The sequence below is a fragment of the Lissotriton helveticus genome, chromosome 7, assembly GCF_964261635.1.
Source record: "Lissotriton helveticus chromosome 7, aLisHel1.1, whole genome shotgun sequence".
Lineage (NCBI taxonomy): Eukaryota > Metazoa > Chordata > Amphibia > Caudata > Salamandridae > Lissotriton > Lissotriton helveticus.
This window is the reverse complement of record NC_136068.1, coordinates 570,428,978-570,443,588: the sequence shown is the minus strand read 5'-3', so window position 1 is coordinate 570,443,588 and position 14,611 is coordinate 570,428,978. Positions and strand designations below refer to the sequence as shown.

General features: G+C 44.8%; 1 protein-coding gene across 4 annotated transcripts in view; it reads left to right on the top strand.

Moving 5' to 3' along the window:
- The window catches only part of STK36 (serine/threonine kinase 36), a 272,812-nt gene that overhangs the window by 124,081 nt on the left and 134,120 nt on the right, over positions 1 to 14,611 (top strand). For all 4 annotated transcript variants that reach the window (XM_078652681.1, XM_078652680.1, XM_078652678.1 and 1 more), the window contains exons 9-10: positions 10,808 to 10,943; positions 11,071 to 11,214. In XM_078652681.1, coding sequence (XP_078508807.1) covers positions 10,808 to 10,943; positions 11,071 to 11,214 — 280 coding nt within the window. The remainder of the gene's footprint in view (positions 1 to 10,807; positions 10,944 to 11,070; positions 11,215 to 14,611) is intronic.

Below are 14,611 nucleotides of genomic sequence, written 5' to 3'. Positions count from 1 at the left end.
ATGGCTTTTGGACGCCACCAATAGGTCGTCTATGTACTGTACTAAAACAGACTCTCCAGGTAAAACCAAAGTTTCCAGACATTTTTTCAAGATCTGATTAAAGATAGAGGGGCTCTCTGTGTACCCCTGGGGGACCCTATTCCAGACATACACGTGACTGTTGAAAGCAAATGAGAAAAGAAATTTGCTGTCTGGATGCAATGGAATCGAAAAGAATGCATGACATAGGTCTATCACAGTGAACCATTCAGCATCCCAAGGAATCTGATACAGGATCACTGCTGGGTTCGGGACAATAGGGCAGCAAGGAACCACTATCTTGTTTACCTTTCTTAGGTCCTGAACTACTCTGTACTTGCCATTAGGCTTTTTGATGCCCATAATGGGTGAGTTGCATGGGCTACTCATTACTTCCTGTATGATATTTGCTTCTAGTAATTTCTGTATTTCAATGGCAACACCTGCTCTCACTTCAGCACTCATTCTGTAAGGCTTGGTATTGGGGTATACTGCATTTTCTCTCATGGCTATTTGTATGGGGTCTACGTTTTTCATTAATCCCACATCCTTTCCTGTAAAGTCCAACACTTCTGGCTTCACTGTCTGTTGGAGTTCTTCAGGTAAGTCTTGTATAGTCATTCGTTTTATTTCTGAGTCAGGTCTAATTAACATTAGCTTGTAGATACCGTCTTCGTCTGGAGTTTGAATTTCGACGCCCTTTGGTGTGCAAAAGATGGTACAATTCATTTTGCACAGCAAATCACGTCCCAGTAAGTTTACCGGACTGGTATCACAGACAACAAATCTGTGCATTTGTTTGAAATTTCCAATTGAGATCTCCATGGGCTCGGTAACAGGTGTACTAATCAGTTGATTAGATACACCCACTACTTGGATGGCTTCTCCCGAGAGGGGTAGGTTCGGAACGTCCACTGTTCTTACAGTAGAACGGGTAGCACCAGTGTCCAACAGAAAGGTGACATCATTTCCATCAACCTTTCCTTCAATGTATGGTCCCGACTGGTCTACCGGCAAGGAGGCGCCAAGTACGCACTCCTCGTCCTCCCCTCTCAGGCCCCGTCAGTACTGGTCGTCACAGAAGAAAGTGTCATTCAGTAAATACTGCGAAGTTGCTGCATTTCTATTTTCACTCCCTCCCCAGATTTCTACGTCATCACCCTGCGGTGATTTTCCCTTAAAAATAGGTTTTGGCGCTCTGGGCACTTGGATCGTTTTTACCTGCTGCTGGGTCTTTCTTTGTTTTTCATTCTGCGTCTGTGGAATTAAATCAGGTGTTTGGGCATTATCATCTTGTAAATAGGGACACTCGTCTCTCCAGTGTCCAATTTCCCCGCACTGATGGCAAGGAAATTTCTTTTTAGCTTCCTCTCTACTCATTTTCGGTCTAGGCTTTCCTCCACCCCCACCCCCAGTGCTTTGGTTCGGGGTAGTTTTGTTCATCTTGTTTAACTGCTTTTCCTGCTGTTCTGCGAGCTTCACTTGAGCCCACATAACTTTCTCCTTAAGAGCCTTTTTCTTTTCTGCCATTTCGTCCTCACAGTACTTTGCGTACCGTAGGACCTCATCTATCTTTTTGGTATGCCAACAGATTTTATTATCCTTTATCCATTGACAAATTTCGGGCCTTAAACCGTTTACAAACCTGTAAATGAAGTGTGTCATATCCTTCATCTCGATGTTATCTATACCACTGTATGTTTTGAACACCTGCAACAGCCTTTCATAAAAGGAATGCACTGTCTCGTCTCTTTCCTGCGTGGTTCTATCTATCTTGGTCCAATCAGTTTCCTTTGCTGGCACCTTTGCTTTCAGATGTTGAATTACCTGATCATATTTTCTCATTACTTCCTTCGATGGTTCCCCTGTTTTGTCGTCTCTCGGGTATTCCTCACTCGGCCAAGCTATGGCTATTTTACACTCGGTCCACAGATCTACAGGGACCACTATGTCGAAGAACCCATCCAGGTCCTTCCACAGGCATTTTTGCACTTTTACGAATCTTTCTACCTGCCTATACCAATCCACGGGCTTTTCTCGTAATTTCGGGAAATCATTAGTAAAGGATACAATATCCTGTCTGGACCATGGAACGTGTACATATTTTCCACCTGGTACTTCACGCATAGGGCATAACTGTTCTGGTTTGTCAGCTTCCTTTAGAACAAATTCGGGAGTTGCCTACCTGGACCTGGCCTCATCCTTTTTCTTGGCCCATCTGGCTTTCCATTTTTCCACATCTCCCCATTTTTGTAATACTGTCAATAGTTCTTAGACCTGTGCTTTCTTCCCAGAAACATTCAAGTTTTCCAAATCTTTGTCTGAGAAATCTGCCCTATATGGTTTCTGCAAAGGTTTCGATTTTGAAATATCTATTCCCATGCTAGCAGCAGTGTCTGTCAGTTTTTCATGAAGTACTCGGGTATTTCGGGTGAGACTCTTGCAGATAAACAGCATTTCGTCTTCGGAGTAGGTATTTAATCTGTCTAATCCTACGTTTCCTGCCATTAATTCCTCTATTTCTATTCTCAGCTTGTAGAGATCTAAAGGTCTCATTGGGGACGCTTGTTTTTCAGATTCTTGACTCCATCTTTCGATTTCTTCAGGAGTCACCAATGTGACACTCTTAGTACCCGAGGTCGATTCCATTTGAATTTCCCTCGCATTAAAAGGATTATGTCCTTTCTGTATCCTTTTTCCGACATTTCTAACGGGCAGATCTAGTAGCGAGACCTCCGACTCGCACTCACTTGTCTGGTCATCTACAATTAAGGGTTCTGGTCTGGGCTGTGCTATAACGGGAGTAATGACTGGAGGGTTTGGAGTCCCTTGACGGTCCCCGTACAGCGGAACCACTGGTCCGATAGTTACTGGGATCGTTAAGGCTTCAGGACTTGTATTTAGCTGTGACATTTTCTGTATTATCTCAGCTCTCTGCCTTGCTAGCGCTTCTCGTTCTTTCTCTTCTAATAATCTGTCCAAAGATTTGTCATGTAACACCTGTGGGGTTAGAGTCGGAGCATAACTCGGGGCAGTGGGATGTGTCTCACTCGGTCCTCCACCATAATTAGGTCTTGGGAACAAACTTCCTGTGCCTAGAATCCTCGGCTCTTCCTCATCCTGTGGCTTTAATAACGGCATTCCTGAACCTAAGGACCTCACCTCACCTCCGTAGGGGGGACGAGAACAAAAATCTCCTTCACGTGAATATCCCATCTCCCCACCAATTGGTCTCCTTGGGTAAATACTTCTGGTTTCTATGGGTCCTAGATTCTCAGTATAAGGAGGGATTGGATAATCCCCTCCTACACTTGCGGACCTGACCTCTTCCCTTTGTAGAGGTCTCCGGGGAATATCCCCTGCACTTAAAGGTCGGTGTCCTTCATTATAAGGAGGCGAACTTCTCATGCATATGTCATCTAACAATTCGTCATCTGATTCTCCGAGGGGCCCCCAGTGTTTGGATTTCTCTGTCCTTTTCCCCCCCCCAGGAGGATCTTCTGCTGGCATCATGGGAAACAGTCCCTCAACAATCATATTCTGTCTCCACTGTTTCATCTTTTTGGCTCGGGCTTCCTGCTTTAATTTTGGATAAAACTTAGTTAACCCTTTATCCATTCGGGGCTTGTCCCTCTCGAAAGCCTCGATTTCCCATTCCTCTAGTGCTTCGTACTGCGTTAATCTAGGTCTGGGATGTAAATCATTCATTCGGGTTCTCAAATTAAATAGAATCCTGCTGTTAAATGTTCCGTCTAACGGAAAAGCCAATACTCCGTCATCTTTCGTGTATTCTGCCCAATTTTCCAACCATACACAGGTATTGTACCCTTTATCGAACATCATGAAAGATGCGGGAGTATTTGGTGGTGGAATGACAACACCTTCTCTAGTTTTAATCGGCTTATCTTTCTTGAAATAATTATTTACCTTATTTACAAGGGACAATTTTCTCTTATTTCCATACATAATGTCGTATCTATTAGTCTTCCACTGATCTCTCCCAAACCCTAGGTATCTGGGATCGGGTCTAGTCTCCGGAGTATACGAGTGCCACATACGATTTCTGCAAGCGGCTTTGTTTACAAGTCACTCCCAATCCGAATGCGTCTTTTATTTTCGTGCGGCCAATAAAATGCACGAGTTCAAATATTTTCGACCAATGGGTGCGCGGCCCCTTCGTGAGACAGTTCCCACGCTCGGGCGCTCACCCCTCCCTTACAATTCCAGCTCCACTACCAGCCCGCTGCGTCTACCAATCCCAGCGCGGCACAGAGTGACGTCAGAGAAGCTTCGCGACTGACTCCCTCCTTCACAAGGTAACGGAAACTTTCTTACCTTCTAAAGTGCTTAGTGCTTGGTTATTTAACAACAAATACACATTCGCCACTGTGCTCAAGTGTCTAGACAGGAAAGATTTGTTTTACTGCAAGTAAACTACTTCCATTTACTTTTCACTCACTACGAGTAGATCTCTTCTGCCTACCCTTCACTCTAGCATTGGAGAACCTGTTACTCCCCTAGACTCATCCACTTTACCGGGATATATCCGAGACTAAGGTTTCCCCAGCGAGCCCCTTTGCTTTCACTCAAGCTCCGATGAACCTGCTACTCTTCCGATGTGACCCTAAATAGGTTTATGCCACAATGGGAATTTTGCCAATGAACCTCGTTACTAACATTTATTCAATCATATATTCAGAAAAAACCCTAGTTAGTGCTTCCAGTTCTACCTAACCTGCACCAACTTTCCTAAAAGCCAGTGACCTCAAACGAATGGATTCTATTCACCACTCGCTATTCAATTCCCCGGGGATTTCCAAACAACATATAACAATTACGAACGAAGGGGTTAATACATATAACAATAAGAAAAACAGTTTAAAACATTTCATAATTTTTCAAAGCAAACATTTCAAGTGGGTGATCAGTCCTCCCGAAGTGCCTACTCTTGTAGCAGCATCAATATACTAGCATCTTCCGACTTAGCTAGACTAACTAGTCCTGCCTAACCTTTAACTATTCCCTAACCATCCTCGATGCTACCAGAAAATTACTGCTAGAGATCGCGGGTCACCCGACCAATAATTTCGCCACTTCTGGCTTCGGGCCCATATACTTCACTTTATCATATACATTGATCAGATGACCACACAATCTACTACCAATAATTGTGGGATTCCTTTCGATTCTTTCTAGTGTACCCGACTTACCATCCACTGTTACGGGTACCTATGACCACAATGGGTCAGGGAGCTAGCTGTAAAAGGAAAGGCAGCAAAATACAAAACCCAACATAAAATTACTTTCTTTCATTGAAATGACCACGGACAACTGGAAGTTTTGAAAGTTTATCTTAAATTCAAATAAAGGGCAGTCATACAGTTTTATCAGAAGAGTGCTCGTGCGACAGGGAACCCGCTAAGGGAGAGGGAAACTAAGATAAGGGGCAAAGTGAACACGCTATAAATCTGAGTTACTTTTAGCCAGTTTACGAGAGAAAAACCAAGACCATATCAGGAAGTTGCAAACTGCAATACAGAAAATGATTTCTAAAAGGTAGGGTAACATAGGAACACGCTATGAAATCAAATGCAAATGACTTTATGAAATGCAATGGTTGCAGGAGAAAGCATGGAAAATTAATTCACGTGCAAAGGTATGTCTTTATTGAAGCAAAGACAGAAAAATAGAAAGGTGCAGTTTCAAGAGATTTAGAGCAATATTTACCTAGACTGGTGTGAAAAACCAAACCCTGGCCCACGGGTCAGTTAAGGACAGGAAACCCTCAAGGAAGGATACCCCTCAATGGACAGCAGGTGCAGAAATGGACCCCCAAGACAGGACAGGAAACCCTCAGATTAGGATCAGGACAGGACCACCAGGATACGACCAGCACCCGCAGTTCGGAAGCAACGCCTGCGCTCCACCCTCTCTGCAGCTATCGATCAGGACCCCGATTGGGTCAGCGAATTCCCCAGCAAAGTGCTTCGCCAGCACTTAAGGTTCAGTAAAACCTTCAGAGTCTATGGTCAAATTTCGGACAGAGAGCTCCGCAGCTCCTCTGTATCAAGTTACCTATTGAGTGCGTTGGGTCAGTGACAGGTCAGCTATTCAGACAAGTCGGACAATTTCCCTAGGTGAACCTAGGCTAGATATACTGTTTTGGGACAAGGTACCACCCCCCAATGTTGCAAAGTGTCAGAATCCCCAAATTTCAATTGGTCCTAAGGTAGGATTTGGTTAACACACCAATCAGAACAGACTATTACAAGCCCTACTTAGCATCCTAGGGTGCCGCCTAGCAAGATTGGGGTTCCCACGAGAAGTCGCAGAGAATACAATGGAAACTTATACATTTGTAACAACATAGGGACATTTGGCTTCATCCTCCTGGGTCAGAGGTAATTCTCTCAGGAGCATCTCGACTGTGGCTGCCAGCTGGCTGAGTTCCACGGTCCAAGTTTGTCTCTGGCCTTGCATCTGGAGCATGCGCAGAAAGGACCTTCAAAATGGCTCATGACCCATTTGGACCCCCATTTCCCGTGATACATGAAAAGTAAGCGAAAACAAATTAATACATAGAAATAAATGATTTGTATTACATGTCGTGACTTTGTACTTCAGATTCATCATCAGAAAAATATACTATGCAATTAGACATTAGTAATATATACATGGACACGAGAGCAACTGCACGGGCATCACCACGTTATCACGAAAGCTGCGTATTACGCATGCGCCCCCCTTTCCCTCCAGAACTACCTCTACGTAGAGTCACGTGAGTGTGACTCACGCATGCGCAAAAGCGAAAAGACAAGCAGCGGCCATTTTTAGGGACACGGATTAATCGTATTAGTAGAACACGTAAGCAAGCTTCGCTACCTTTCACGCGTATCCAAAATAAAGATAATAATAATAACGTACGTTTGTTATGAGGTTATGACAAGTTGAGGTTCATGAATCGAGCAAGTCGCGATGCGAAATCTTGCTCTATCAAAAGCAAATCCTAATGCCTTCCCTTACACTCCCCCTGATCATGAATCATGTTAAATGGGTTTTCTCCTTTAAGAGCTTTACTCTGAGGTTGGTAAATACCAACTGTCTTCTCGGCCACTAAACCCATGCCCTTGGAACACAGTGGCATAAGTCTTACAGGCTGTTCCAAACAACCTTTGGGCGTCCCTTACTCAGGCTACCCAGAATGGTTGCGATACTGCAAAGCACATAACAATTTGTGCTTTAAACACGACTGACTGCATGCGCCGAACAATGGGCACCAGTATGACACTCTTTCACTATACTTGGATGAGTTCTGCAGGCTTCTCTGGGAATGTCCAAGAATCCCAGATGGACATGCTGTTTGACATTACTCACCTGTTTGGCGTGAAAGCGGACTTAGTCTTGGAACAGTCTAAGAAGAGTAGGGCCACAGCACATTCCTTGGGTCTTTTTGCTCCCACCAGACAATTCCACCAACAATTTTACCCTCTCCATGGCTACAGTCGGGGTTTTCAATTTCATAAATGCCTTTTGGCAAAGGCCACTACTGTTTTGTGGCTTAGACCACTGTTTTCAGAGACCACATTCAGACAGTTTAACATGCAACTCAGTCCCTCACCCCTCAAGCATCCACAGCAACACAACAGCATTAGTGAGTTTTTGCTGGCACACAAGCACACTGTTGGAGGCAGGCTCAAATATTTTCTCCAAGTGTGGCAGGACATCACATCAAACAAGTGGGTCCTCCAAATTGTCCATAAGTCCCATGTCCTCCCATTTCTTTTCACTCCGTTGTACCTTCCACCACCATCAGAGCAGCTGACGGAGGACCATCTGTCTGTCATGATGCAGAAAGTACAGGCCCTTTTGGCCAAAGGGGCCATAGAGTGGTTTCTGACCTCAGAAGTAGAAACTGGATGTTACTTCTGCTACTTCCTTGTTCCGAAAAAAGATGAAGGGGTTTGTTCTATTTTGGATCTTCCCCCCTCAATGCCTTTCTGTGAAAGGGCACTTTGAAGATGCTCACTAGCCCAGGCCTTGTCTGCCCTAGACCCCAGAGGCTGGATGGTGGCGTTGGACCTGCAGGACGCTTATTTCCAAATCCCTATCCTTTAGGGACTACCTGCAGTGCATGGCGGGCCAAGAGCAATTTCAAATTGCATTGCTCCCTTTTGGTTGTTGGCAGCATATCGTCTGAGGTCATGGGGGGGGGGGGTCCAGATTTTTCCTACCTTGAAGACGGACTGTTGCAGGATGACTCCCCAAAGCAGTTATACACCCCCTTCAGATGACTACAAACCTCCCAACATCATGGGGGTTCACTATAAATATGCTGAAGTCTTACCTAACCCCTTCACAGATGCTCCCATTCATCAGAGTTATTCTGGATACAGTAGGGTTTAAGTGCCTTTCATCCCGGAGTAGAGAGTCCGGGTATGATCTCAATGTTTCAGCCTTGGTCCTTGATCTCTGTGAGATGACTCTGAGGCTTTTGGGTTTTTAGCCTCCTCCATCCTGCTGCCAAACAAACCAGGTGGCACATGAGGGATCTGCAGTGGGACCTCAACACCAGTGGGAACAGCATTAGGAGAATCTGTTAGGATTGTATCTAAACTTTGGAGAAGACTGCAAAACATCTGCAGTGCTGGCTACTGGACCCGTGATTGGGGTCAGTGGCAGATCTCTCTCCTTACCCTTCCCAGAGTTGATGGTGGTATTGATGCATCACTACTGTGTTGGGCAGGCGATCTGGAAGAGGTGGAGATCAGAGGCCTCTGGTCTCTGGTGGGGACTCAAATCCACATCAATTTGTTGGAGTTGAGTGCAATTCGCCTCGCACTGAAGCCTTCCTTTCTACCATCAGAGGAAGACTGGTCTAGGTGCTCATGTACAACACTACCACCATGTGGTATTGCAACACCCAGGACAAGGAGGGGTCTTGGGCCCTGTGTGGCTGGACCACCAAGGAATTTCTCTAGTAGTAAACTGCCTGGCAGGATCTCTAAACATAGATGATCTCAGCCCCCAATGCTTAACGGATCACGAATGGCACTTACACCCGGGGTAGCACAGGGTGACTTCCAGCAATGGAAGGAACCCTGGCTCAATTTGTTTGCTATCGCTGTGAATGTGCAGTGTTAGGACTTTTGCGCGTTGGAGTATCCAACATAGCTTTTTCTCCTGAAATGTCCTTCTCTAAAGTGTAGCTCAGGACTCCTGTATGTCTTCCTGCCACTGCCTCGCCTGCCTCGAGTTCTGAATACGATCAAGAACAATTGGGCCCAAGTGATCCTAGTGGTACTGGTTTGGCCTTGGAGCGTGTGGTACCCGGAACTCCTGCGTATGAGCATTTGTCCTCTGATCAAGCAGCAGGACATGGGTATTACACCTGTACAATTTGTATCTCCATGCTTGGAAATTGAGCGGTGGCAGTCGACCTGCTTTGAATTTCCACTGAGGTTGTTGATTTCATCTTGGCACTAAGGTATCCTTCCACGAATTCTGTGTACGGAAGTCATTGGGACAGATTTGTGGACAAATTGACCCATTACAAGCAAACTCTGTCTTTGTCTAGAACTAATGTTGTAGTGAATGTGGGGAAAGGACTATTCTGGACACGATTGACTGTAGTGTCCTAGGGAGCAAGCTGGTAATTGTAACTGGCCACCACAGGACGCTTAAATAGGGACTGAGCTGAGGCATATTGGCCACCTACTGCATGCAAGCTGTACCTGCCTAACGCTGACTGCTTCTGCACTGTGGAAGGTTGCACCAAACTCCAACAATGAGTGGCCCAGACGGGCTTTGAGGCAACCAGCCAGCCCCAAAGCCGGATGGAGTGTCGGGGACCTAATTGGGGAGGCGTGAACGCAGAAGCTGCACTCCTCTCTCCTCCTCCTCAACCGCACAGGTTGTGACATCAGCGTACTACATATATGTAGTGTTTAGAAAGATTCTCAGTTGAAAGCGCTCATTTCCACAATCAGGAAAACACCATGTTCCTTATCTAGTCAATAGGCTGTTGAAAGTTTAGACTCCAGAGGTTTGTCAAGGGACCCTTTATCATTATCTTTATCTAGTCTACAGCACTCTTCACAACCATGGATTTTGAGATGTTTAAAAGAAATCTGGACTATTGCTGTAACAGGATCTTCATGTTTTGGAGCACTTCTGTGGTTATAGGTTTTTGGTCACCAGTGAGTTCCAGCAAACCATTTGGCCCTACCTGCTCTACAGCAAATATTAGCAGGGAAAAACCTTTTACTCTGTCCTTCCCTTTTCTTCAGAAGAGACGTTGATGCAGGAACTTTTTCAACCTCTAGTTGGGATGTCCCACAATATCGACAATGATACTTTGCAGTGCTTGGCAGGGAGAGGGGAGGTAGTGGGTGGTCACCAAACAAGGGCACACTGCAGCTAACAGTTGACTTTTGAAACAAACCACCCCTTAGGAAGCATAGTGCGCTTGATCTCTGCTTATCAGAAATGAATTATCCCAGGCCAGTTGTCAGTGAGAACACCAACTGCACAGTTGCAAATAAAGGAAACATCTGAAACTCGCGGAGTACCAACCAATACGAAACAAAGTTGGTAATGACCAGTATTCTCCCGGCTCTCCCAATTCTAAATGTGAGCCACTGTGACTATGAAACCTAGGATTCTCCACGCTCCTCTGTTCGTCTTGCCTTCCCGCTTTTCCTTCAGTTGCCCCTCTCTTTCGTCTGAAGAAGTTGTGTTTCAAGTATGAAATTGCTCACTGGAATGACGCATCCATTACCTTTCTTGACAGGGAGCACCGGATTAGCCGCGACTATGACCGGGCGTTCCCAGAGGTTGAAGTTGGGGGAAGAATGGTCTCCAAGAACTCTGGATCTGGCAGCACTCGGGGGAGACGCAGCATTGAGCATGTGGACCTGGAGAATGAGGTGAGAAAACGCCAGTCTACCATCCAGGATCTATGGTGTAGTAGTATTTGTTTTCATAAGTGTCAAGTCTTAGTGTGACTCTGTGACTAAGACTGCATTGTATTAACTCTCACTCTAACTGATCTAGGAAGTGGACAGTGATGATGAGTGGCGACATCTGATTGATGCCACAGAGCCTTCAAACCTGCAGCTGACGACCCCTCTGACTCTACTGGGGGACCCTGCCTTTATCCAACGAATCCACCTTCGTCTGCAGGACTCCTGTACTCAGGTGAGGTTAAAAGTGTTTGGAAGGTGGGTGCTGTAATTCGAATACGAGGGAAAGGGGTATGAGGGTAGGAAACTAGAGAAGTGAGGTGATAATTAACGGGACGGATACGCCCTGATTACTGGAGACGGGGTAATGAAAGGTGGCACCCCATTGAGTGTGATGGAATAATGATGAGAGTGACCGAAATGCTATTGAGCAAGCTTTTGAATTCTGGCAAGTGTGATTAGGATAACTGAGCATGGTTGGGGAGTGTGCTTAATAGGAACTGAGAGTAAGGATCACTGGGGTAGAGACTGAGGGTTACCAGGGAAGAAGGTTTTGAATTACTAGGACATAGACTGGGTATGAGGGAGGAAGACTGGAGATAACAAGATAGGGAATCCAGTGCTATTGAGGAGAAAGACGCACTACTGTGAAGAGGCTGGAGATTCTTGCTATGGATATTGGAGCTTACTTGTGGTGTCTCTCTTTATCTTTCAAATAAGCAGGTTATTATATACTGAGGTCCAAACCTCCTTTTACAGAAATATTCATAATTATTGTATGTATTGCCCTGACTTTTCTGCTAGCTCAATATATATATATTTTAGTTGCACATAATGCTTCAGGCTTTTCCGATGTGTTGCTTGGAGAGTGCATAGATTATATATTATTGTAGAGGAGTGGCTAATACAAACGGCTAATAGTTTACTTAATCTAGAAGCCAGGCACAAAAGTTAATTGAACAGAACAAGGTTTGAAAATGCAACAGAAAAGGACTACTTTAATATTTATAATATGAAAAGTTCAAAGGCATTGATTAATTATCTTTCAGTGTAAAATCTGTATCGTAACATAGAAAAACTTTGATTCCTAAAAGTAATTTTTTCCTTCTTTTAACACTTATATCTAACACAAAAATTAACATCTGTAACTTTTTAAAGGTTATTGCAGACATTTTGAATCACACTTTTCCAGTTCATGAGCAAAATAATAAAAAAGGCTTGATGCTTTTCTAGCTGGATTCTTCTAGCTTAAGTTCACTTCTCCTACCATGACATTCTGTCTCTAGACTTTCCTGTAGCTCTGATACTCTTTTCTTTAAAAGAGTCGCAGTGTCCTTTAAATCTTGAATAGGTAGCAGTACTTCTTCCACCTGTTGCACCATTCTATTGCATTCTATGCTCTTGGTCTCCAGATACATTTGTCCACACTGTCGTTGTGTGTGTGTTTGTGGAAGAGCAGAACTATAGTGGATTGCCACAGTTTGTCTCCATCCACCACAAATGTGTCCGAATGAGATTCTGAGAAGCACCTACCTTCTAGTGGCCTCTCCTACAATCCCGTCTCCTCTTTTTGGATCTGGATGTCCACATTCTGTTATAAACATAATCTCATCAAAAGTGAAATTCGCTCCTCTAGCAGCAAATTCAACCATTGCATTCAGATTTGGCTTCAGAACAAGGCATTAGATTTCCCGCCTCTAAAAAGCAGAGCAAAATTGATATGCTTTCACATAGTATCGACATGGTTGCAACAAAACATTCTTACCTAAAAGACTAAGAGCAATTGAGTCATAACACTGAGTAACAGATTTCTATGTTTATGCTCCGTGCCCTTCAAAGTCCTACTTACAGCTGAGTTTACAGAAATACAGTGAAACAAATATGGAATCAATGAGGGATCAAGCTATGCATTTAACAATTAAATTAGTTGAGATTAGGACACGAAAAACCAGTGTTGTTTTTTAAAATAAGGTTTTAGAATGAAAATGTCAAAGATTATGCAACAACATATTTATTAACATGTTTTATCGCAAGGTGGAAAACCATTATAAGTAAGCTAAGAATATCTGAAAGCTAATTTCAAAATCCCAACTCGGGAAGGATAAATCTACTGTACGAATCAACCTCTTGTCCCTTGAATCTCTCATGTCACCTTAGTGTTATTCCCTTTGCTCTCTGCATTGGAGGATTACCATCTTCCAAGGGGGTATACATAAGTTTTACTAACAACAGGTTGCCCTAGTACTTACAAGCCTAGCAACCCAAATAGTTAAAACCCCTTTTACCCTCGCCCAGTGTGGAGGAAACCTAAAACTGTGCATGTGAGTGTATTCTGATAATGCCTTTTGAATTAAAATAGTGGATAGTGGCCTGCCAGAACAAGCACAGGGACTAGTAACCAACCCCTTCATTTTTGCTTTACTCCTTGAGAGAATCTACAATTCATCCTGCCCAAGCTGTTTCTTCAAGGAAGTGCAGGAGAATCTGCAGCCTGAATCTGCCAGAAGTATTAGAGTAAATTCCTTTTATGGAGCCGTTTTTATCCTGGTTGGTGGCAACATGAACATCAAACCAAACCAGCCCCTGACACTCCGTTACAGGCAAAAACATTCTAATGTTCATGTCAACCTCCTTATTGGATGGCACCACATTTTTAGGTCTCGCCCTGGCGAAAGCACAAAGCGCGCTCTCGCCGCGAGACTATAGCTGTTGGCTCAGCCGACAACGAGTGGAGACAAGAGATGCCCACGCGCAGATTGAGAAGCAGGGCAGAGTCGGATTCCGACGCGCGCCTTGGGATAGGGTCGCGCGCGTGAGCTTCTACCGTAGACAGCTCACGTCGAGCGGCTTGTATGTTTCAGTTTCGTTTTTACTCGTTACTCGTACGTGTGGCCGGTGGAGATGAGCCGAGCGTCAGTGCCCGCGGAGGCATTGCTAAGCGCAGGGGGGAGACAGCGTCCCGGATACCAGCACGTCCCCACGAGGTAGCGACCACCCTGTTTTCGTGCACAGAGGAGTCGGAGCCCACCCTACTGTGAAGCGCTCTAACGCCTTTGGGTAAAGTCCGCGCTATATAAAAACGCATAAATAAATAAATAAAAATCCTCCACGGCGGGGCCGTATTCTTGCACGCGCTGTGCCCTCTTGGTCTCCCCACTGCGCTGCTTGCTCTCAACCCCCCTTTCTTCTTCCCACTCACTCAATGTTCCCTCACTCTTGGACGAACCCTCTCGCACCCCTGTCTACGTCTCCGTCTCTACCCCCTCTTTCTTTCACTTTCTCACAGTTTAACTCACGCGCCATAAATCTGGAAAACGGCCTTTTGAGAAATAATTGCAAGAAAAGGGGCTGTTTCCTCATTTGCATAGTCTATTCATCCCTACGTGCGCTTCAGACGGTAAAGTAACGTTTATATAGCGCTTACCACCCCTTTCTGGGGCTCTGAAGCGCTTGGCTACACTTGTCACTTTTTCCTCCTGTAATGCACTGTTTGCTACCTCATGTATTTTGTTTGCTCACAATTACCACTTTTACCTCATGTAACCTAACGTCTGCTTTTGCAATTAGTTTACTTGTGATTTTCTGTTCCTATTGTGAAGCACTCTGATGCCTTCGGGTAAAATCTGCGCTAT